The sequence below is a fragment of the Calonectris borealis genome, chromosome 15, assembly GCF_964195595.1.
Source record: "Calonectris borealis chromosome 15, bCalBor7.hap1.2, whole genome shotgun sequence".
Lineage (NCBI taxonomy): Eukaryota > Metazoa > Chordata > Aves > Procellariiformes > Procellariidae > Calonectris > Calonectris borealis.
The window spans coordinates 18,389,865-18,414,161 of record NC_134326.1 but is presented as its reverse complement, the minus strand read 5'-3'; the positions used below and the strand labels follow the sequence as shown (position 1 = coordinate 18,414,161).

At 38.3% G+C, this 24,297-nt stretch overlaps 1 protein-coding gene across 6 annotated transcripts in view; it reads right to left on the bottom strand.

Moving 5' to 3' along the window:
- The window catches only part of AFF4 (ALF transcription elongation factor 4), a 57,887-nt gene that overhangs the window by 24,825 nt on the left and 8,765 nt on the right, over positions 1–24,297 (bottom strand). For 4 of the 6 annotated variants that reach the window (XR_012675998.1, XR_012675999.1, XM_075164492.1 and 1 more), the window contains 8 exons: positions 14,345–14,471; positions 12,158–12,982; positions 10,770–10,814; positions 9,732–9,818; positions 4,434–4,470; positions 2,902–2,950; positions 1,526–1,546; positions 911–965 (listed from right to left, as the gene is read on the bottom strand). Coding sequence is in view for 4 of the 6 variants with exons in the window: in XM_075164492.1 (XP_075020593.1) it covers positions 911–965; positions 1,526–1,546; positions 2,902–2,950; positions 4,434–4,470; positions 9,732–9,818; positions 10,770–10,814; positions 12,158–12,982; positions 14,345–14,467 (1,242 nt within the window). In the remaining 2 variants the exon portion in view is untranslated. Of the gene's footprint in view, positions 1–910; positions 966–1,525; positions 1,547–2,901; positions 2,951–4,433; positions 4,471–9,731; positions 9,819–10,769; positions 10,815–12,157; positions 12,983–14,344; positions 14,472–17,545; positions 17,703–24,297 lie in introns of those variants that run through there. The other 2 variants (XM_075164493.1, XM_075164494.1) reach the window with 2 other exon arrangements.

Genomic DNA, 24,297 nt, shown 5'->3' with positions numbered 1-24,297 from the left:
CAGTACTCGCAGCAGTTTAAATTTGTCTGCATTTTCCTTATACAGAAGGAAAAACAGTTATTTTCTCCAAGTTTTCAACACAAATCTATTATCTCAGAGTCTTATGTATTCTGACCACAGTTCTAAGAGCTTCTATTTCCACCACTCACTAACACCATGTTTCCACCTTTTTGAATCAGATGATTCTACATTTTACAATGCTATTCCTGAGATGCCCAGAGTACTAGGAGTTAAGCAACTAAATGTACTATCTCAAAGTTTTCCACATGAAGAAAATCAAGTACTAGAACTGGGAACAGGAAGAAAAGAAACAAAAGACGAGTGTGGATTACTGCTGGGTAGCACAGACCCTACAGGTATTTTTAATTTAGCATGCTAAATGCCATTTCTAGCAGAAGCTGCACAAAGTTAATATTGACAAAGATGAAAAAAACAGACTTTTTGATAAAAATAAAGGTGCTGCTATACTCCCAGTTACAGATGCAGTATCCCTTATCATCCCAAACACAGTCCCAAGCTACTAAGGCGCAGAGACGTTAATACCATGTACTCTTTAGCCAGAGTGGCAGAACATGAAGGGTTCTATCTTTAAATGGCAGGCCATTACATATGTTTTAAAGTACACTATTGGCATTTTATGAATGGTTCAGAGAAAGCCCACATGAAATCAGTAAAACAAGATTTTCTAGATAAAAAAGTGTACTGTTTTCACAAAACAGATAATTTTCCCCAGGTTTACATTTAGGAATACCTGAGGTTGTCTAAAAACATTCCATTTGATTTTTGTTTCTTAATCATAAATCTCCTCTTAAGCTGCTCAGTTTGCTGTTGGAATATTGAACACTGCTGAAGGACTGAACCGTGAATGCACTCACTGTGCTTTTCTGAAACTCTGATTTAATGAACATACCTGCTCTCCATCGCTGTCTTCGCTACTGCTAAGTTTTAAGTCATCTTTCAACATACTAAGTAAAAGGGAGAAAGTGAGACAAGTTTTTCCATGTACTTTAATTACTTTCAAAGCATTCTTTTATATTTCAACATGCTATTGTTTATACTATGAAGTAGGCTGCGTGGGTGAAATCCACAAGATACCATTCTAACATTTAATGTTTAAGAATGGAGAGTTAAGTCATTCTTTAGAGAAGAATAAGGATTCCAGTACTTGGACTCCTTAGTACATTCTGTTAAATTTAGAAAGGGAATTTGACACAATTTATTAATGCGGGAGGAGCTAACTTGTGTATGTTCCACCTTTTATACACAATAGCCAAGAATACTGTTTTAAATAGAATCAAGAAAGCTAACACTAGTGGCTGTTTCCTGTCTTGTGGCAACCGTGCAACTGTTCTAAGCCATAATTATTTTATTATTATTCAAAGCCATAATTATTTATGGTAGTCATACATACACACACTATTTCACAATACTGAAAATATGTGAACACACTAAAAACGTATAGCAGGGTACAAGGTCTTAGTGCTTATTGAAAACCACCTTTGATTACAAAAATAAAACATCTTACTCTGTCTGGTTCGATTCACATCTGGAGAAAGAAAATGAGAAAGGATTAGATGTCTAATACTTCTCAGTTTTGCAGTATAGCTGTTCTACTGATGATCTGAAAAGAAACAGCAGCCTCTAGGATCTAGTTCCTGAAATATTTTTCACTGCTATCCTTTTACAAAAGATGCATTCATCTCCTTTTTTAAGTTTTTTGACCAGATCATAATCACTTTTTTTTTAAATAATTATTTAAAACTGTATAGTCACAGTAAACATCATCTCAACTTTCTTCCTATGCATCCCAGTTCAACACATGTCCGATGCTACCTCTTGTTCTTAGATGTTCTCACACTCCCCAGCTTTGGAAATAGCACAGTTCCTTCTTAGCGGTCTATACTGCTATGCCAAGAGCAAAGCCAAATGATGAACTTCTATTTCTACCACTTGTTGAACTGGCTGCATATAAGCATCTTCTTAAACGACAGGTTTTTGGGAACTGCCTGTAACTCTATAATAATTGAAGGGGGTTTGTTTTCGTTCTATTCCCCTCCCATAGGTCATGTGCTTTTTAATCTTGCTAATACTGTAACATATGCACAGACAAGCAGAACTAGACTTCATTTTGTGATTGCGTCACAACAAATGTTAACTTAGAATAACAAGTTTTCAGAATTTACAACCACTTTCATTAAACATAACAATCAGCTGGTAAACCTTTATTTTCATGGACATATTTATTTGGAAACAATCTTTTAACGGCATATAATTGATTCTCCGGTATGAGAAAGGTGGACTACAGCCATCTAGAATATTCCAGTTGCTTTTTATTTTTTCTTCTAGTTGCGTGATTGACAAAGTAAAATGTTGGGTCTGTGTGCATAACTAATAGAAATGTTTGTCAGTCAGTTAAGAGACCGAGCAGAACAAACTTAACTAGATCCCAAACATAGTTTACTGTCTCCTCCAATACAAAACAGTTCCCCATCCTGCCTATTTGTGCAACTGCTACAAGCCGCTTCCAGCTGACAGCTCTGCAATGCACACGTTTGATAAGTCCCTTCCCACCCTGCCCATTCTTACATGCTGATAACCTTTCTGGTTCACAAGCCGATTCCAAGGTCCACACTCCTGCACACCTACCCTGACAACTGACAAGAAAACAGGGGAACGGAAAGGCAGCACAGGGTGTTTGTTACTCACTCCAGTGTGCAATATTTTCTCTACTGGCCCAGAAAAAGGCTGCTTGAAGATGATCCCCTTTTTCTGCCAGTCAAGGAGAAATATGCTGAAGTGTCTGTGCAAGAACTGACGCATTCTAGTAAAAGAAACCGCTATTTTCCAAATATCTTAAAATTTGGCTATTGTTTGTGAAATGTTTTCTCAACAGCCACTTACGATTTGGATTGATGACCATTGGATGTTTTTGATGAAGGATTATATCGTTCTAGAAGAAGAAAAAAGAAATGCACAGTTGAAAACTCAGCCAGCAAAATTAGTCACTCCAAAGTTGCCACAAGTATACAGTCTTAGATAAACCAAGAACAGCTGAGTGGACAAGAGAAAGTAATAACCAGCTGACGTGAGGTACAATCTCCCATAGACTGAAGAAGTGACTGGATGCAGAGACAAAATACTAAATACAGCAAATAATTTAATCAAGAAAATCTAGAAAATTTTTTAAATCATTGCTGTCTAAACCAATACATACTTAATTTGTTATAAATGGTGTGAAAAAATGTTTTGCTTCTATCAAGATTAATCTATTGTCTTCTACATGCAGGATACAGGATATAGCACAGTCTGTCAAGCTCCGACTTGTTTCAGCATCCCTACGCAGCTTTTTAGCGTATGAGCAATCTTTCGATCCAGGAATCAAACTCAGAAGCCAATTCTTACAATAGGAAAACAGACTGATATAATCTGCTTTTCAGTTTGTTTTTTTTTCCCTTCCCTTTTCTTTAATTCTGGCAAATAGCTAAGCGTAGTTCAACAGAAACAAGAACTGAGGCTGTTAAAAGTTTCCCAGAAAATTCAAACAGGAGTTGAAAACTGGTTCTGGGTTTTGACTAACCTTACCTCTTCTTTTACACACCTAAAGATCAGTTGCTCCTATAACGTAAGTCTATGGTTTAGCATTATGGAATTAAGTTTTTTAATTTGTTTCCTTAATTCCTTACTGTATCAGGTGTTTAGATTAAGCTGGTTGTGAATATCTAAGAATAAACCATTCTTCTTTTACTATTTAATCTGTTTAATCAACTCATGAGGGAGTGGAAAGACTTTTGGAAGATAACCGCACAAATCTAATTCAATTTTACCCGGTATGTTACCTGTGTTAAATTATTAATTTAGTAATATTCAAAACAAAGATACAGTTAAAGAGAAATAAAAGTTGCTTTTGTCTAAAATCTGAAAATGCATTCCGGAACAAGAAATTCAAGGATATTACTAAGCATATTACTACATGAGTTCTTGACCAGTTCTCTCTCTTCATTTTAAAATGACAAAATGAAAACAAAAAGTGAAACTGCAATGTGCTTTTTCTATTTAAAGGAGAGAGTGGGTTTTTTAAAGGGTGTTTTGGTTTAGTACTCAGCTATTTTCAATTAGATCAACCATGGAGGCGTTTTTTCAAGAATTAGAAAATGTGACAAATTAAAAATACATTTTTTTTTCCCTAGAAGACAGTAACAATTTCGCAACTCAGTCCTAACTTTCTAGATCTCAACAAAAACTGCAAAAGAAAATCAAGCAATTGTTTTATAGGTTAAAACTTAAGAAAGTACAGAAAATCTTAACTTAGGCTCCATCCTATGAGCAGCCTGGAAAATCTCATTCTCTAAAAAGCATGACATCTTAAGAGATACTAAGAATACTGAATCACAACAAAAACATTAAAAATATTACAGGAAGTTTAATATACTTACTCTGTTCTCCAGTGCCAAAACTGGACTGTTGAGACTCCTAAGGGAATAAAAGATCACAAGTGTTTTTTTATACCAAAAACCATGCTATAAGCAAGATATTCCTTCTACTTAAAGGATGGCACCTAACCTCTAGAAAAAGGAAGAACCCTAACAACAAAACAGAAAGAGTGATTCTTCATCTGGGCCCCAACTCCTCTCACCAGCAGTAACGGCACAGCCAGCCCAGGGAAGGAAGGCTTCACACTCCTCTTCCTTAGTGCAGCTCTCCCACTTGCTTGGTTTTAAGAAGGGCCATGTGCAGTTGTACTATGTGATAGCTGAAACTCCAAAATCCCTATGTAACTTCCGTAAATCCCATGTTCATGTATGTTTAGCATGGAGAGGAACCGTTCAGTATAATCTTCTTTATCGTTCTTATACACGGAAAAGCTTTGCTGCTAGTTTTATATATTTTCATTCGAATTCTTTCGTCTGCATTTTTCTTTTTCAGACACACACAGCATCGTGGTGGACAACCAATGAGTATAGTAACAACCCATCAACAAAAAAAATACCTCAGCTACAAAGGAGCCCAAGAGACAATGAAACTTAAAATCTGAACAGCTCTGCACACTCTGCCCAAAAACCCCTTCTCGCGGTGGCTCCAGGCGAGCCCTGGTAAATGCAGCAGGCACAGCTGACCAACACAGCATTCCTCCCCCACAAAGGCCAGATCTTCTTGTAATCGGACAATTCACTTGTAGAAAAGCCAATAAACAATGATAACTTCCTTTTATATATAATGAATCTGTTACCTATAAATCTAACTGTGAAAGATGAAGCCTTGCAAATTTTAGCACTTGTATGATCTTCAGTATTCCCATTCCAGAAAACCCAATTCTGACTCCCAAAACATAGTAGATTATAAATTTTTTGAAACCCTAAAATATTTTTTTAACAAACAAATATGCAGAGGCTACCGAGTTACTGAAAACCTACTTCTAGACTAAAGTGCCATTTTAAAATAGGACCTTCCTGACCTCATTTTAAAATGAGGACAAATGCTGGCCCCATAAATAAAAATTGAAAATATTTGACTCAATTCATAAAGTTATATACACACATTTTACTTAAATGCTCTGGCAATGGCAAACCAGAATTACAATTCAACAATGAATTCCAGGTTTTTTTTTTTATAATTGTGAACCAGTTTTCCCAAACAGCCAAGTCAGTGACATGCAGCAGTTATATATGCAATTTACAAAATTTAATTTTTTAAACACACAAAAGCTTTACACAGCTTACACTTAGATATTTCTAATCTCCCTTAACTTTTTATTTCAAAAGTGAAAGCAGTTGCAATAATGCATTGAACAAGTATTTTGTGGATAGGGAACTTGATAGGGAACTTTCCTTGTACGGTGTTTCAAGTGCCTTTTTAATCTTTACTAGTTGAAAGAAAGGAAGGGACAATAAAAATAAAATTAACCTATGTTTAAAGTGCAAAGCAAAGATGAAGTTGGAGAGAAGCCTTGTGACTTCAACAGAAAGCAACAGCTACACTTCCTTCAAATTAAAAACTGATTTTTGTCTTTTACATAGGTACAAGGGGTGCAAATGTGATTCCCTGATTGCCTTTTTCCACTGTCAGCTTAGAGAAGTTGACAAACTATAATAAGTCAAAAAAGAAGTTAAGGCCACAGAGTAATCAAACATCACATCTACTGCGCTGGGGTGAGCCCAAGATGAGGAACTGGCACCCGTTCTTACCAACACAGGTATCACAAATTCTGCAGAAAGCACCTGCCTAATTGCTCGCTTTAGTCAACTCCCCATTTCTAAGGCATAGTGCAGTCTTTCATTTAAGCACACTTTAACGAGGTGTTCTGTTTAAATGTGCAACTCTTTCCAACTCTCTTGCCAACTATTTTGTCTTTAAATACATATTTCTTTAAGAAACTCAGAGATTAAAAAAAAAGCTATATTTTCAACTCCGAAGTTATTTACAGCAATATCTTCTAAAGGTCTACTTCAGAAAGAAGAAATTAAAAACAACTTAAAGGAAGGAAACTCTTTTAAGCGAAGTATAATAGACTGCTGAGGTTAGATAGTGAAGACACTTAAGCAGGAAACAAAATCTCAGCTTGTACTCAGACACTAAAACTGTGGAGAGAAAAACACTCGCCAGCTGGATAGAACGGCAGCGGGGTACCGAATTCTCATTTGTAGGTTACCAGCTTGGCTGCAGTCCCAGGTGTGGTGAATGGGACCCATTTCCACTTAGTGTTTGAAATCTCAGGTCAGATCTCATTTTTATTTCTCAGAAGAAAGTTTCTGTATTACAGCGGATCAAGGGACCTGACCGCAGGCCTTCTCGGTAACTGCAGCACAGGGCAGACTCTGAACAAACCCGGAGACAGAATCCGCCTCTCCAGAGATGCCTCTAGGTCACTGCACAGGTATGCAGGTACAAAAACTGCCAATCCTCTCACGTTACTTTGAAACGAAAAACTTCCACTCTCTAACAAACAGCTGGGTTTTTTAATATATTTTACAAACATGCCAGTATTTTTGGAGTTTTTGACTGCAAGCCCATGGCTTAAAAAGAGTTATATAGGATAAAATTACAGAGTGTTTGGATAACATTTTTTATCAAGACTCAGGAATCTACTTTTTTTTCATAGCATCCGTAAAACTTTCCCTGACCTATTTTCATGAAGTTTTATCATCTGATTCAAAGACTTCCTGGTAATTATTAGATATATTTATAGTAATGCAGAGAGGCCCCAGTCAGGAGTTTGTGTCCCTTCAAACTACTCACTATCTACACATGGGGAAAATCATCTTATCCCAACAGTCTTACAAATAAAATTGACTGGTCCACCAAAGGGAGCTTATTTTTATGTGTGCAGGCAAAACATACCAAACTTCTGCACGTAAGAGGAATGCTGTGAAACACTGCAGCACATACTTGTAAATAAATTGAGCACAGTATTAAAGAGAACGAGCTTTCCTCGAACAGTACTGCTTGATTAAAGCAAACCACTGTTTTGTTTTGTTTTCTGAATTCTGCTCTGGGTCCAGACTGCACAAGCCTATGGCTCGCTAACTCGCTGGAATTCTGCGAAGATCCTGCTGCCAAGAATGACAGAGCGGAGAAGGCAGAGGAAATTATAGGCTTTGGATGCGGAGAGAGAATTTGACAAAGTTCCATGGCTAAGATGTGCAGCCACAAAATAAAAAAGCTGGCAAAAAGTCAAGAGACTCAGAGCAGCCATAAATGGAATTTTTTGCAAACCGGGTGAAGAAACACAATCCAGGTTGATAGGTTCAAAAAAACACAACCTACCTCTTTTGTTCAAACATCAACAAGACTGTGCAATCTTACATAGTTTCTCTCTGCATCACAGACATATATTTCTGCACACCTTCTTTCTTCCCAAACTGAATCAAATACCAGAAAACGCAGAAACAAGCAGTTCTAGCAACCCCACAATCAAGTGTGCTCAAAAGTGTGTGAAGGGAAAATATCTCCCCAGAAGTTCAGGAATAAGTACTCAAAGCAGTGGAATAAGCACCTTTGTTGATGAGGAAAGGTGTGGATTTTCTTTCTTTACAATAAAAGGTAAGAATTATTTCCAAGTTCACAGTTTTATATAACACAGCAAATAAACCCTGACTAAAAGTAATATATGCCAAATTAATATTGATCTAATGGTAAGAAAATAGACAACACGATTTTTTTCTAGATATGCCTTCAAAAGTAAAGCTAAGAACTGTATAGTATGTTCTGCATTTTCAGCTCACCGGAGAGAAGCAAGCAAGATGCAGTGAGACAGGAACACGCAACACAGAGAGCAATGACCACAGGACTGCCCATAGCTCTGGGGTATCTAGCCAGTACGAGAACCTGAACCATTTAACTTCGCACCAGTCTGCGGGGGTTTTATGGATGTGCACTTAAAACATGGGACCTGGAACCTTTGGCCAAAAGAAGGTGATGTCAAAGCATTCACGTAAGACAATCTGTTTCAACAGATTACATAAAAGACCTCAGAGAGAAAATCATCTTAAAATACTTCACTGAACTGTTCTGTTTTGGGGAGCAATTTGGATCAAACAGGAAATTGATAGCAGCAAGTGTGCTCTAAAACAGCAGTCTGGTCAGAAAAAGTGTAGTCTTAATTATTATGAAGGTAACTTTTAAAAGACAAACAGCATGATTTCTTCACTCTGAAGTTATGCCAAATTAGGGGTGGAGTATTCCAATCCATTTCAGATATATGTTGAGTCTGGAGAAAAATTATATTGTCGAGTTAAATCTTTTACTGGTAATCAGTAGATACAGGAAACAAAACATGAATTCTTGAATGAGTCAGCTATTGCAAGCTGAACTGTACTTGCTGAAGTTGCTACCCACAGCTATCTACCCTGCCTATCTCTACCCTGCCTACCCATCACCTTCCAAGATACTGCAGATCACAGAGCTGTATTTCAAGGCAAACAATCACCAGTGCCGGTTTGCCTTGAAACCCTGCAGCTGGGGCTGCCAGACCCAGCCTCAGCGGGGGGAGTAAGCAGCTGAGAGCAAGAGAACTCCTTCCTCAGAGGTGTCAGCTCAAGCAGGTCTCCTGGAACCGTGCCTTGTGCTGTCAACAGCAGCAAAAAGCAACCGATTTCTCTTTAGAATTAATAGCTTAAACGCTTCAGTAGTTATTAAGTATATGGGAGGTTAGGAAGAGATCTTTCGGAACAAGTGATCTCAAAATTTCTTCAGCAAAACATCTGATTTTAAAACTTTTAATTTTTTTGTAATTAAAAATCTAATAGAACTATTAATGGACTTCAAAATTATGAGGAAAATTCAGTTTATGCAGAAAACGACATTTAAATTTCTTAGCATTTACCAGCCAGTCTCCATTGCTTTGCTAGATGGAGGGAGGTAAACAAAACATTTGCTTGCCTCTACACAAAATGGTGCAAAGCGTTTCCCTAATAGGGAAAAGGCTCAATGGCATTTTCAAGCTTCAGAAGTATCCTGAAGGTTTGAATTTATGAAACAAAAATTAAAAAGTAAAAGGAAAGCTATATTATAGACATCTTTGCAGACTGCTGTGTGTGCGTAAATCAGAGGAAAAACGATGACATTCTTCATAAGGCTACTGTTGACAAATATTGTTGTGAAGCAAGATAAAGAGATACAAAGCACTGAAACAAACCCAGAACTATACGGAATTGAATCTAAAAGAGTTCCAAAATCCTGGTCTTTAATAGGAGTTACTCTTTCAACAGCATTCAGTATTTGACTACAGGACTGACCTTTGTTGGAAAAGGAAATTTTGACGGTTCAGTTTTGCATGGCGTATGAATAGCAGTCAGTGGAGGAGGCCAAGAATGGGTCATCTCCTACAACCAGAATGAAAAAGAAAAGCTATTAACAAAATTAAAGCAAAGATTTCAAGTTACAATCTTGATTCAAATGGTAACCCTGTCTCTCAATTTTCAGTTCATTGTCCACACTTCACTAAGCTTTATATTCAAACCTTAATTTCCCAGATGTGTAACAAAGATTTTACACATAAACCTAAATCTTAAATTGTTACCCATGAGAACAGATGGTTAAGACAAGCAGAAAGGCATAAATCAATAAAATTGGTTGGCCTGAAAATAAACTGCAGTCGAAGTCAGAGTCTGATCATTTCAGACTGTGAAGAGCACATGTAGGATACAGGGGTAGAAAGAAGAATCCTAGGAAAGGGAAGTCTATAAAGTTTGAGGAAAAAGGGGAAAATCAAATGCCTGAAGCTGGAGAGAAAGTGGCTAGTATTCTCTCAGAGCATCTCCAGGGACCATGGAGCACTGAATGTCAGAGCAAATGGTAAACCATGGAAATGCTCAACGGGAATCTAATGATTCTTTTGTGATAGTAGACATACGACCAGGGGATCACATGAGAGGTAAAAAGACTTGAGAAAATAACCTAGGTAGAAGAGAAGGGAAAGTTCTGTGCTGGGGTAGCAAAAAAATTACTATCATCTAAAAAGATATCAGAATCTAATGACTGTATTTTGGTGGAAGAAATGGGTAGTTCTGGTTAGGTTAACAGGGAGGTGGCCTAGAAGAACAGGCACGCAGTGAGGATACCCAGAAGACGATGTGCACACCCAGCAACACCCGGTGCCCAGCTTCCAGTTTTCCCCAGTCTACCTGCGCTGGAGGAGTAATTGAAGAGCCTTCCTGTAACGACTTGAAGCCAAGTCAATTTAAAAGGCACTAATCAACTGCAGAATACTTTCCACCTCCCTTAGTAATGTTTGTATTTTCAACAAGTTATGAACAAAAGCACAGAGAACTTACTTTTAGAATTTCATCCACGCAGCTCACATCACCAGATGCTGATGCCTACAAATCAAAACTCAAGATTAATGTCTCCTAAAGCAAATTTTCCTTAAAAGACCCCAGGGGCTAGAAACAGGTAAAAATAAACTTCAATCCTTATCATGACTCATATGGACTCTATATAGATACAAACAGACCTTGCTAATTCTTTTCAGCAACATTAATTTTAATATCATAGATCCATATTTTTATGGTATGAGTCACATCCACCTATGAAAAGCAAATACATGAGATCTATAAAACTGCCACAATAATCTCTTACTTTTCACTTGACAGTTAAAGTGATCATAGCCAGTCAGTGATATTAAAAACTTCTAGAGAGAGAGGAAAGAGAATCTTAGCTTTCAATCATTTCCTGGAAGAAGCCACTGGATAATATCTGAATTCAAATGCATGACCGTGAATACACAGTAATGACAAACTGCATTATGAAGTAAAACATACATTACAGCATGAATCTAGAAACAGCAATAATTATGAAACTATGAATCTTCTGCATCCCTGACTGCCACAAGCAGAAAGGAAGCAAAGCTACTATGTGATTCACTGCACCAGCATTAGCATATCAAGCCTTCATGAATAAGAAAATAAGTTTGTTTTCAGATTTCCTTACCTGTGTCCTGGATCTTATTTTGCGATTTGTTGAAATCCCAGGAACAAATGGGGTTTTCTCTAGCTACCACGATTCAAGCAGTTAAATAGGAGATGCAATGACATTTTATTATTAAGAAAGGCACTCTCCTTGTAAGTGAGCTCTAGTCAGAGTCTGTGCCTTAACAATTCAGGAATTACCAAACTATTAAAAGTTGTTAACTGTTTTTTGTATGCAGCATACCTGATACAAGTTCTGAACCCTGCTCAATTTGGTGTGCTTTAGGGTTAGCTTATTTTCTGTAGGTGAAGGTATAATAATCACATCTAGTAATTGCTGCACACTTCAAAAGAAAATCTGATATATGCACATAGTATCACTAGTTTAAGACAACATGACACCCAGTAGTGACAATATATGTATCTAGCTTATCAAAATATTTGTGAATATCCCACTATTTCGCTAACTTCTGACTACAGAAATACTCTATGAAAATTAGCCTCTCTCGGTTAAGTTAGCCTTTCTGAATGTCTCATAGCCTTTATTTAATACAAATCACAGTATCCACATGGAAGAAGCAGAAGGAAAAAATAATTACTTTTGTACATTCCCCATGTAAAATACACGTCTTCACTGCGTAAGTTTAAGATGCTTTGCGTAACAAAAAACCCCCAGTGTTTACTAAAAACTGAATTTCAGTTATGTAGATTGGGATTTTAAAGAAGCTGGAAAATCCCAGCCCAAAGGGACTTACATTTAAGAAGCCAGGAATCAGATAGCAACTTACATCTAGTGGTTGAGAAGGTATTTTCAGCTTGGTTAGATGTGCTTTGCTGCTAGGCTTCAGCTCATTCATGCTGCTGCTGTGAGTCTGACTACTGTAGTGTTCAGAGGATAACTTTGGTTCCATGGATTCCTGTCCATCCATTGGCCTTACGTACGCAGTGGGTTTCTGTAACATTGAACTGGACTTGGACATTAGTGAAGGTGGAAAAGACTGATTAGAGTGTTGTCCACTTGAAAATGAGGGTACACGGGAGGGAGAGTCCCAGTTGGCATCAGGATCCCGGGGGGATTTTGAACGTTGATGTTCTTTGCTGTGGTGATCATTTCCATGAGATCTCGAATGGCTGGAGCTCAACGAAGAAACAGCAGATGGTTTTCCAGGGCTGGAAGAACGGGGTTTGGAGTGTTCGGACCCATGCTGGCTTTTTTTGCGGCTGCTGCTGCTACTGTACGAGTCACGGTCATGCCTCTGGCCACTACTGCTAGTGTGATTGCCGCTGCCACGCTGACTACTATGTCCGCTCTGTAAACCCGAGGACCGTTTCTGAGATTGCGAGGAAGTGCTAGGTGCTGGTCCTACAGGAGTCCATTTGCTGCTCTGATGTGAGCTAGTATTATGTCTCTGATCACCAAAGAAACTTTGGTTTGATTTTTCATCTGGTGCTGATGGTACAGTTGGTTTGGGAATTACAACAAGCTTTTGTAGCGATCTATCTCCTATAAGATCCTCCATTTCATCATAATTACCAAGCATGCTCTGAATACGACTAGACAATTTGTCTTCTTTGCTGGTCTGTGAAAATAATTTTAAAAAATAATGCTTTAAAAAAATCACAACTTCACTTTCAGTTAATTGATTTGACAACTACTGCAGTTAATCTATATTTCAGGGCTAAGATCATGGCTAGCATCCATGTCTTTTTTGTCATTGTTCCCAATTCCCAATTTTAGTTCTTAAAGCAGTAATTTAATCCCCCCAAAACATAAGGAAAAGATGTACTTCAGCAGCAGAATAGTTGAAACAGCACTAATCAATGCTTCAAATAATGCATTGGTGAGATGGATGCAAGTTTAAAAATTGTAGATGCTTTTAAAAATTGTCACCTTAAAGACTATTTCTCTAATACAGAATGCATTAGTCCTAAAAATTTTTAATTAATGGTAAAATAAAATCAGCTTACCCTCACCACTGCACGTAATTTTTAACTGGTATTTATACTGGCATAATTCTTGCTGCCAACAGTTAGAAGGGTTCTTTCTTATATAACCAGTTTGTTTTCCAAATCAGGTATACTGTATCATTACCGATGCATCCCAACCACTTTTAGTTAACTTCATACATGTGGGATTTGGTTATAAAGTAAAGTGATGGGAGGACAGGAATTAAAAAAAACATTTCTCAACTTTCCTCCCGCAGGAAGACCGTTTTCAGTCACAATGTTTTACTTCTTGCAAACCAGCTGAAATTGTGATAAGCGCATGGGTTTGCTTTCAAAGTAAATTTTGAGCTACATAATGAAAACCTTAAATGGTACTTTTTTTCAGCTACCTCAGAATTAGGTTATTTTTTTTCAGTTCTGTTCAGCAAATCAAACCTGGAAGGAAACCTAGCACAGGTTTAAAGCTGTGCGAGATCATAAACAGAGTCAACTCTTTCAAAACAAACTAAAAAATCAGATACAAACAATTAGCATACTAGTTAAAGCTGATAATCCTATCGTATCAGGCATTTCAGCATTTAAAATTAATCTCCTATTTAAACGTTCTCTTTCTGAACTTAGCCAGGTCTGGATTACTGAAGGTTAGAAAGTTTAGCAACAGGCTAAGGCACCCAAAAAAAAGGAATTTGGCATGACACAATGGACAGTTTAATTGTTTTGAGTCACTGTAGCAAAAGCAAACCCAAAATTTCATGGTTTTATCATCCCTTTTATCACTCCCTGCAAAGAAGCCCTTCCTTTGTACACATTACTATAAATCTGCCAGTAGAGCTGGTTAGCAACTGTCCGTCCTTACTTTCAAGCCCTGCTAAAATACTTGGTTGACATAAGAGCTGTGGGTCTAAAGAGAATGCAGATAAAAATAAATTTAAAATACAGATTTGCATATGACTTCTGCTATAAAAACTGCATTTGTAAGAACCACATAAACTCACAACTTTGTATGGTTCAGCAAAGAGAGGAGAGTTAGGTGGAAAGGCTTCTTCACCCTGTTGAATTTCTTGATTTCGCCTTTCCCTTTCTTTCATACGCAGCACATTCCGGTCTTCACGGTTCATGTTGCTACAAATAAAAAAGTAATTTCTGATCACAGAAGGAAACGAGGAGGTTTGCAAGCGCACACAGCTAGCCCCTGTACCTGTTCTGCTGAAAGAATTATGTCAGTTAAGAACCCCCTGCTGACTCTAACTCCTCAAAACTGAAAAGATGTTTGTCCAATTTAAGACACCTCGCACTTAGAAGAGTTATAACCCACAATCTACAGCTAGCTTCTAACAGGGAAAGTTTATGCAGTGATAAAAAAAAAAAACAAAAAAAAAATCCACAAAGTCCTCAGGCAAGTAACTATTTCAAACCATTTCACCTGCTTGAATCATTTAGCTATTTTAATCCACGCTGTACATCTCCCATTCATTTCTAAAATCCTTTTTCTCCTCCACATCCCCCAAACGTTCTGCAATTTTACTTTCTTATTCCCCCAACCATTCAGAGCCTGACTTCTACTGTAGATTTGGTTTTATTTTTGCTGCTGACATATCTTTATTGGTACCCATTCACCAACACACTGTAACCTCAAGCTTTGATGTTGTTTCCAGGTCTCCCTTCCTCCCTGACTCCCAAAAGACATTTCTACTCAAAGCAGTAATTTCAGTGAAGTTCTGGCAATATTGCACCTTGTGCCTTAGACCATACAGTGTTCTCCTACTGGGAAAATGCAGATTAAAAAACTGCCAATCTCCCCTCTCACAAATTTTACTTTGCAGTTTGGTCTTGCTGCTTGAGTTAACAGAAATACGTCAAACTGCTGCAACACACAAAAAAAAAAGTTGGAACAGATTCCCTTTAAGCTTGATAAAGCATTGGGACTTAAAGGAGTAAACAAAATAAGATTATAAATAAGGTGGTACTAACTCTTTTAACATGTGCTATACTTCATATCAAGAGATTTATAAATGTGCCTTGCTGATCTGCAAAAAGCATGGTAGGTGCTTCCAGGAAAGAAATAGATACTCTTCCACATAATTTGCAGGCTAAAATGAAAATGTCATCTGCTCAGAAAATCATTATTTTATGTTTTTAGACAGCTGCCTGATCATTTAAAAAAAAAAAAAAAATTGCTACAGCATTACTTTGCAAGCTATGCAAAACCAGCTATTCCATTCTAAACAAGACTTCAACCTATCACTCAGTTTTTAAAATATTAGTCTTTTCACCTTAATAACATTTTAGCCTATTACTGTAATTTCTTACTCATTTGGCTTCATTTTGCCTACTACTCTGAATATAGTGAAATCTAAGAGGATGCCAAAACCAGAATAAACCCACAGTGTAAGTTTAAATCTTTGACCCTTTTTAAGGCGACAGGTTTGCTGTATTTCCCTGCATTGTAAACATTTGCATTGTAAACAAGGTAAAAGCATTAGCATAATCCAACTCGATGCTGGTATCAAGCCTATGAATACGATAACTTTTAAATTATGTGTGAAAAATCACTTTTTTCTCCAGTTATCCCGTAATCAGCTGAACTCATGTAACTGCAAGTGAACATCAAGGCTGCCTACCGAGAGAGGGACCTGCACACTGGAATGTGGCAAGCAAACTACCTGGATCATTTTCACATTAATGGCAAACTTGTTCTAAAAGTTTGAGGCTTCAAAAACTTATTCTTCAGACTGCAGCCCAATTTCTTATACATGTAGAATTTAAACAGAGAAAAATATCAGATTTAATTATAGATACTGATCAGTTAAAGCCAGCTGGAACAGTTTGAATCTATGCCATTTTACTATTAAAGGCAAAATGTGAGGCAAGGAATAGGAGTCCCCTATCTTTGAGTTGTTCATTCACATCAATACACTAATATTGTGAATTATATACAGCTATACATTTAGAAGATTATAATCTTAACTAAGAATTCTACATTTTACAAATAGAGGGTTAAATATTAACAAAGACCTTTACTATTTTTCACAGAGACAAGCATAATCTTCCAAAATTGTATCAACATTTACTATTACTCGTGGGACTGAGGAAAAAAACATTTGTACAAACACTGTCACATGAAAGGAACATTATAGCAAAGATCCACTTGAGATGAGAGCTGGAGCAAAACCAGAGTTGATCTGGCTATACCTGTCAGGTCAATGCAAAATTAGTCATCAGAAATATACCAGCTAATCACATCTTTTACCACTCCTCCCCAGTCTTTTGCAGTATAGTAACTGATAAATATCTTTACGGGTAGTCATTTTGACTGTATGGGGATTGGGTTCAGGGGTTTTTAACTTTTTATTAGAGTCAATAATTTGAATGTGATCCAAGTTAGACTTGTTTCTATCTAATCTTCTAAATTGCTACTCAGAGATATTTTAAGTGCCTACAATGTGTACTAAGCTATTAAAATCACACTAGCATTAAATGTGTAAATAAATGAAGTTAGCGGGGCTTTCTTAACTCTGTACTTCAGACAACTTTTCCCAGTCAAATTCATATCCTCCACAGCCATGAAACATTACAGAAGATAAATTTGCCTGTGTTCTGGAAAAGCAAGCAGTAAAGGTACTTTGAAAAGCAGAAGACTGAGGCACACCCTCTAAATCAACATTGCTAGCAATTAACTTCAGCATAACGGAAATTGCAAAAACTAAGTTTTCAGACCACTTGTAATTATAATGAACTTTTAAAATCCACTGTCCAAAATTCTACTACTGTGATCAAAGTTATGTACTATTTGCTGGTCCTGATCAAACTTATGTACGATTTGCTGGTCCTCCGCTTTTTTTGCCCCAAGTCAGAGCGAACACCAGCCCCGTCTCACGCTGGCATGAGAAGCTCCGCTCTCTCCCAGTTTCATCGCTGACTGGTGGGAAGGAGCTCTGCCCCGTCGCCTCTCCCACCACCGCTGCAGACGCAGCCAGAGCTGCACGGAGGCAGAACTGCTTCTTCCTCTCCCACATCCACACCCGCTCCCCAGATTTAAACCTTTTCCCACAAGATAAAAGAGCCCGGAGCAGGTTGGTGCAGCTGAGCTCCTGCCACCCCTACCCCACCCTCTGGGCAAGAGGACAGCATCTCTGCTCCTCCCGCCCTGCACACCAGGCCTGGAAGTGGAAGATGAAGAACTTGTTGACCTGTACCTGCTGCTATCAAGAGGATCCTGCTATAATTTCCCTTTCCCTCTTCCCGGGAGGCCTGAGCGAAAGTGTGAACTCCTAGGAGGAGCAGAGAGCCAGGCTAAGGGAGACAAAACTAATGCCCCCGCAGCAAGGACCAAAGTCACCTTAATTTCCACATCTGGGGAAAGAAAAGTTAAAAAATTAAAAGGAATTAGAAAACAGGCCTAAAGCACAGCATAGTATTTCCATTTTTAGACAGTCTAATTCTGTAAGGTTTGAGTCATTATTTTTGCAGTTAGCCACGCTGTACTCTGCACAGTCCATTTAGTACGTGACTTCACTACACAACTGACAGTTCAAATCTCCTGCCTTTTCTCCAGCTCAATACAAAGAGTTGAAACAAAGAAGGAAATTCAGCAGGAAGTCCACAGAAACTTCTGACACAACATTCACTTGTGCGTATTCTTTAACCCACTGTGAACTGCTGATCTAGATGTACTGAGCAAATGAACTAGTCGAGCGTCATTCAGATCATCCATACCAGAAACACAATTTTCACTTATCGTTCCAACATCTTACTAAATCCTATTTGGTATTTCTGTTCATCCTTAATCCAAAAAGGGCATGGCTTTGGCTAGAGTTCACTCAAGCAATCATCATCCTGGACTTTATAACTCGCGTTACGAAATTGCAGCATTGCTGCTGCCCTGCCCGCCTGCTGCAGCCTTCTCCTGCTTCCCACCTCCCGCTCCCTCAGCTCTGGGGCAGGGGGACAGATCCCAGGTGTGGGACTTTTGGACCACACTTTCAGTTTAAATAAAACAAAAAACAACACACCCACATTGCCAAAGTTTTACTGGCAACGCTGTTAAAGGGAAGAGGACCTTGGCCAATCCCTGGGTACAGGCGTGGGACTAACAGCCTATTTCTCACCCTCTTGAACCACATCAGGCATCCGTGAGCCTGTCCTTGCACAAGTTCACCAGCACCCTCACCAGCAGCAGCATCGCTCCATCTTCCCAGACACCGTAAGGCAAAACCATCAAAGGCGAAGGTCCGCCCGAGGAACCCTCCACGCGCAGCCCATCAAAAGGTGATCCAAAACCACCACTTTTCAACCAGGCATTAGTGGATCTTCAAAGCATGTTTACAACACCTTGACTTCCTTCAAGACATCCTCATTTAACTCAAGGGCTTTTTTCTATCTGAATTGGTTTCATAAGCAAGACAAATCAAACAGTTCATTTATCCACTGCTGGTTAATTGGTTGTGATGAAACACAAATTTTGTTTGACAACATTTGGCCAGAACGATAAACAGTCTTCAGAGAGAACACACAATATCTAGTGCTTCACGCAGGGCACACCCAGCTGCACGAAGCACAGACAACTGAAATTTTTTTTTTTTTTTTTTTTTTAGAAAAAGGAGGAAAAAGAAAGCTGGAAGTCCTGCTTGTAATAAGGAATTATATGTTTTCAGAAGGCATTTAAAAATACCAGAAACTGCCTTAATGCTGCGTCGAACTCCCTCCCAGAGATACCCGTTACTTATTTCAAGTATTTTCTTACTTGTACCATGAAGAGCAAGACGCATCTAAGGAGTCGGCATGGCATGCTTCTCCCAACTTGTATGTCAAGTATGGCATTGCTACTAATCCCATCACTAAAATCACGTACACAATCCTAAAATGCTACTCTGTCAGCTTTTAATACAAATGCACTCACATAAGAGCTGTTAAAAAAGGGAGAAATTAAAAATAACTGCCCCGCAACAACAAAATGAACAAAACCCCACCAACATACAAAACAGGAACATGCTCTGGTGTTACCAAGAGCTATTTAATTCTTATCACATAAAAGTGAATGCGTAGTCTTAACTTCCAGCTTTCTATGTTATGGTAAAAAAAAAAAAAAAAAAACCTGCAGGGAAAAAAAAAAACCTTCCTACTAAAATGACACGGTTTTGCACAAAATAGTATGCTTCTCCAGGTTCAGTTTAAAGGACAGTCACCATGTTGCAAACACAGAAGCACTACAGTCATCAAAGTTGTCTTCACAGAGTTTTATAACACTGAAATAAGGAACAAAACTAAGAACAAGAGTTTACAGAGAATTCAAATAACATTCATACTTGTCAAGAAACAGGAAAAAACAATGTTTCAAAAGGACGAAGTATTCCACTTTTTAACAAAGTAATTTTTTACAGATACAAACCAGTGATTCACCATTAACACAAACATAAATGTTTCTCATTTCTGTAATATAAGCATAAATGTTTCTATCCCACCCTTCAAGTGAGGGATTCCTTCTGCACATTCAACAATGCGATCACAAAGTGCTGTAAGAGCTGCACATGAACACCTTTGTACGTACTGTGGGGTGAGAGAGATTTAAAAAAAAAATAAAATAAAAAACCCAAGTTGGCCTCGGTCAGGTTAATATTTGATGAGAACTACCAGGGAGGGCAGAGCTCGCAGTTTGTTACAGGCACGGCACTTCTCCTTCCTACTCAGCTACGAACCACCACAGAAATCCCCAAGAAAGCACTATACGCCTGGACTTGCCGCTGCTTCTCAGACGAATGAGCACAAATCCTTCACCACCGTTAGTCGAGAAAAATTTCACAGTACTTTTTGGAAGAGCACGTTGTTAATTCCAGTGTCTCAATCAAGTGACGATGCAAGTAATTGCATCCTGCTCTTTAGTTTTATCTGCCAGATTCCCCCCTTCATTCCCCAAAGCTGTATCAGGTTACCCAAGTATCAGCATCTTCTACCTGAGAAGTCACCAGACCACAATAATGGATCTAAGAATCATAGTGATGATTTGTAACTCAACGCTAACTACTGAAAAAGGACTTGGGGATCCTTTACAACTAAAGAGGCTCTATAAACGTAACATCTCATTAAACAAGTTCCCATGAGAAATGGGTATATTATTCATCATACATGAGATTCAGCACATAGAAGCAAGGACTGCATTTTGACTAAGGTAAAACTTAACACCAGGCAGCTGGATTTTAGAAGCCAAATTAAGGAGGAAACTTCTAACTTCAGCTGCAATACAGCTCATTTAAAACCAAGTTTTAAGTCCACTTCAACAACATACTACTAAAATAGCTTAAAATTGTTTACATCCAGGAAGAATTTGCAAGACTGGTTTGACGTAATTTACTCAAGGGATCTTAAAAGATCCAAAACTACCTGTTCTTTAAAATGTCCTATTTTTGTGCAAAAGTATTACAGGGTAGTGAAAATGTCTGATCCCCCCTTCTCCCTGATTAACCTTATAAAGGCATCAATTTTATTTTGTGTCACTATCAAGGACAAGCTCTAACATACAGCCATGACTGCAGGTCATTCTTGGTTCAGCACAGAAAACCACAAAGGGACTACACTGCACCACCCAGACTTTTCTGCAAGGCTGGTAGCTCCCACCCGAAGAGCTGTTCCAAAGAAATAGTCCTTATCTCCTCTGAAAATAAGTAGACCTGAGGCTATCAGCTCTGCCTGTTTTTCTTTCTTCTATCCCATTTATGGACAGGAAGAGGCAACAGCTGCCTGGCTCTCAGAAACCAAGTTCCCAGCTCTTTTTCTTTGTAGAGAGCAAGGCTGCTCACCAGACATCAACTTCAGTCCCTCCTTTTTGTCCTGTCTCTTCAGAAACGGTAGAGAAATCGGGAAGTCTAGGAAGTGACAGCACAACTCCCTGCTCTCTCCTCCTCTCTCGGTGAACGCAAACAGCAGAGGATGGTTCATTCCTCCATCAGCTGTCCCTCTATCTGCCACAAAGCAAAGGCACATGCAGATGGCACAGAGGAATGACCCAACACTGGCGTTACTGACTCTCAAACGAAAATAATATCTCTAAGATTGAGCGCTGTGATACAACAAAGCCATAATCTACTACAATTGTCATTTTCTGCACCTACTACAACACCAAGTCAGGTAAGACAGAGGAGCCTCAACATACTCTTGTTACCAATAACCGCACCTGAGCCAGAAGAGGGAAGTAAAGCTCATTTCTACTGTTAAGCAAAGCAGAATTTCAACCAGAAGCACTACAGTGCAGACTGAACTCAACAGAGCTCTGCCATCCACTGGGAACACAAATTTGTTTCTCATGCAAATCTCAACTCAGCAAACTTCAACCCAGTTCAATCTCACACTCCAACAACAACATTGTCCTCATCCTTTCAATTCTCCATCGCTGGTAGGTTCTATAATTTGCATAGTGCAAAGATGGAGCATCATGAACACAAAATTTTTACATGCAATCTTTTCATGTCCACACAGGCTAACCAAAGCATATTCTAATACTGTTTCCCAACAATATTCTGCAGTTTAATTGGGCAGAAACTTAATAACCAAATTCCTGTACCTACATGTTCTTCTGTTTAAACTTTGAAGCCAAGACAATTGGTGTTTAAATTTTATTAAGCAATAGTTATTCAGACATCCAACATTAATCTGGCTATTATAGCTCTGACTTCCTCACATTAATTTACTTTCACAAAAGGCATCATTACATTTGAGTGTTATAAACCCTACAATATTAGGATTAAGAAAGGATTCACTTCACAGAAATTCTCTGATAAATATGCTCTGAATAAGATTTGAAACAGTAGACAATGTTTTAATGAGGTGCCATCTAAACTACAAGAGTGAAAAAGCAAAAGGGAAAAATCACATTCATTTCAAGGTTCGCATCCTTCTCCCATCTTAACAGAACTACAGAAAAAGCAAGGAGAGAAAAAGTTAATCACATACATTACCCAGGTTTAACTGCCATTTCCTCCAGCCTTATTGAAAGATCGTTTGTCTACACTGCTTCACCAGACATTTATCTTGGACTTCCTATCGTAACCAAGGTTCACGCATTCTGCTGCATAACATACTAAAACGAACATCAGGGTTTGATATAATAAATTCTGCCACTCTATAAACCACTTAGGTTTTTTGTAACTGCTCGCACGAGTAAGGTGTCTTCCACATGACAATGCTGTATAAATACTGATAGCATCTCTGCCTCTTCCCCTTGCTCTTTCAAGCACAGCTTATTTTCTAAACACAACTTTTATTTGATGCATCTTCACAACACGAGTATCAGTAGTAAAATATTTTGGGGCTATTAATATATCCTGTGCCCAGCTCTACTTGGTACTTAAACCAAAAGGCAATTTTTAAAATTTGAGAGTATAGCATGGGTATGGTTCCAAGTCCCTGGTCCAGGGCAGACGCCCAAAGCAGCTCCCACCCCATGTTGTGCTCCTGCCCTGCACCGCTCTCCTGGTCGTGCTGGCACAGCCATTTATTGGAGCTGTTTAAGCTGAATTAGGGAAATCTGTGCAGGTTCAAAATAGGTATTATGGGGGCAGGGTTATTTTTAAACACAGGTAAGTTTGAACACTCCATGGCCCCCAAAACAGTCAATCAGCATTAGAGAGTAGGAATAAGCAACCTGTTTAAAACAAAACAATAACAAAAAAACTAGCAAACAAATTAAAAAAAAAAACAAAATCCACAGAAGTCTAATTAAATTACTGCCTAAGTTTTTTGCATCGCAGTGTCATAGGTGGCTTTGTCTGCAACAGTTGACAAGCAGCGCGGTTATGACTGACGAAACATGAGCAGAAGGATGCTGGAGAGCATCTCGGCAGACTAGCCAGTATCAAGGAACTTCACCATTTTGTGATTTAACTCTCTTCAGAAACACGGGAAAACACTCGAGGTATGCCATAGAAAGACTAAGCAGCACAACAAAGTGAATTATGTTTCCAGACTGTCACCAGAACAACCAAAGGGAGTGGAGGGGAAGCATCAAAAAGCCAACTGAGTTCATGCATGTGGGCATGTAAATATCTTTCCAAAAGTGACGGCCTGAACTCACATAACATCAATGGGTGCCGTTGGCAGTTATGGTATTTCCAGGATTGCTTTGCATTTTGAAAACTGGAAGGATTCATAGACTTCTTAAAATCCACAATTTTGAGTGCCAGAAAAGAGAGAATAAGGATTTTAATTCTGATTCCCAGTTTTCAACCCTAACTTGTGTGTAAAACGTTTACCAAATTCATCTCCATCTGCTACCTGTCTAAAAACTGCTATTAATACATGAATGACATGACAGCTCTGAGACCTGGGATACTTTCTAATAACTTAAAACTTTCTTTTTAAATTTAAGTACACTAAGATGATGAGAGTGCATATTAGTTAAACTTTGGAAAAAACCACTAGAGAAGAGGCGTATTTAAGATTTGCACACAAAGCAAAAAAAAATTTTAAGCAAGAGGAAGGGACCAGAACTACCTACAGAGGTAAGCTGAAATTCAGCAGGAAAGCCACAGCTTTGATGTGCAGTGCTTCCAAACAAACACTAGTTAAAAAAGTTGGAAAGTTTTAACCTTTCATCCTACCTATTAAATGCCACCTGTATTTTATAATCCCTGTAAGCAGATTGAGAAAAACATTAAAATTGCAGCAGCCACTGAGTATGAAGACATTTAGTACAGCATCAATTACTTCAGGAAAACAGTCAATAAACATTTATTTAGCTATACAAACCCTTTTAATAAAATTATGTTACCTTTTTTTCCCTAATGACGTTAAGTTGGTTTTTTTTTTTCCCCCAAAGTTCTTACAGCTTTTTCGCACTTTTCTGTGAGATGTGGCCTTAAAATAAAAGTCATGCTGTTCACAGGTCTATCAGATTTAAGCACCAAAAAGAGACTGAGCCACCAAAGACACCCCGGACAGAACATGCCTTGCGCTCCTC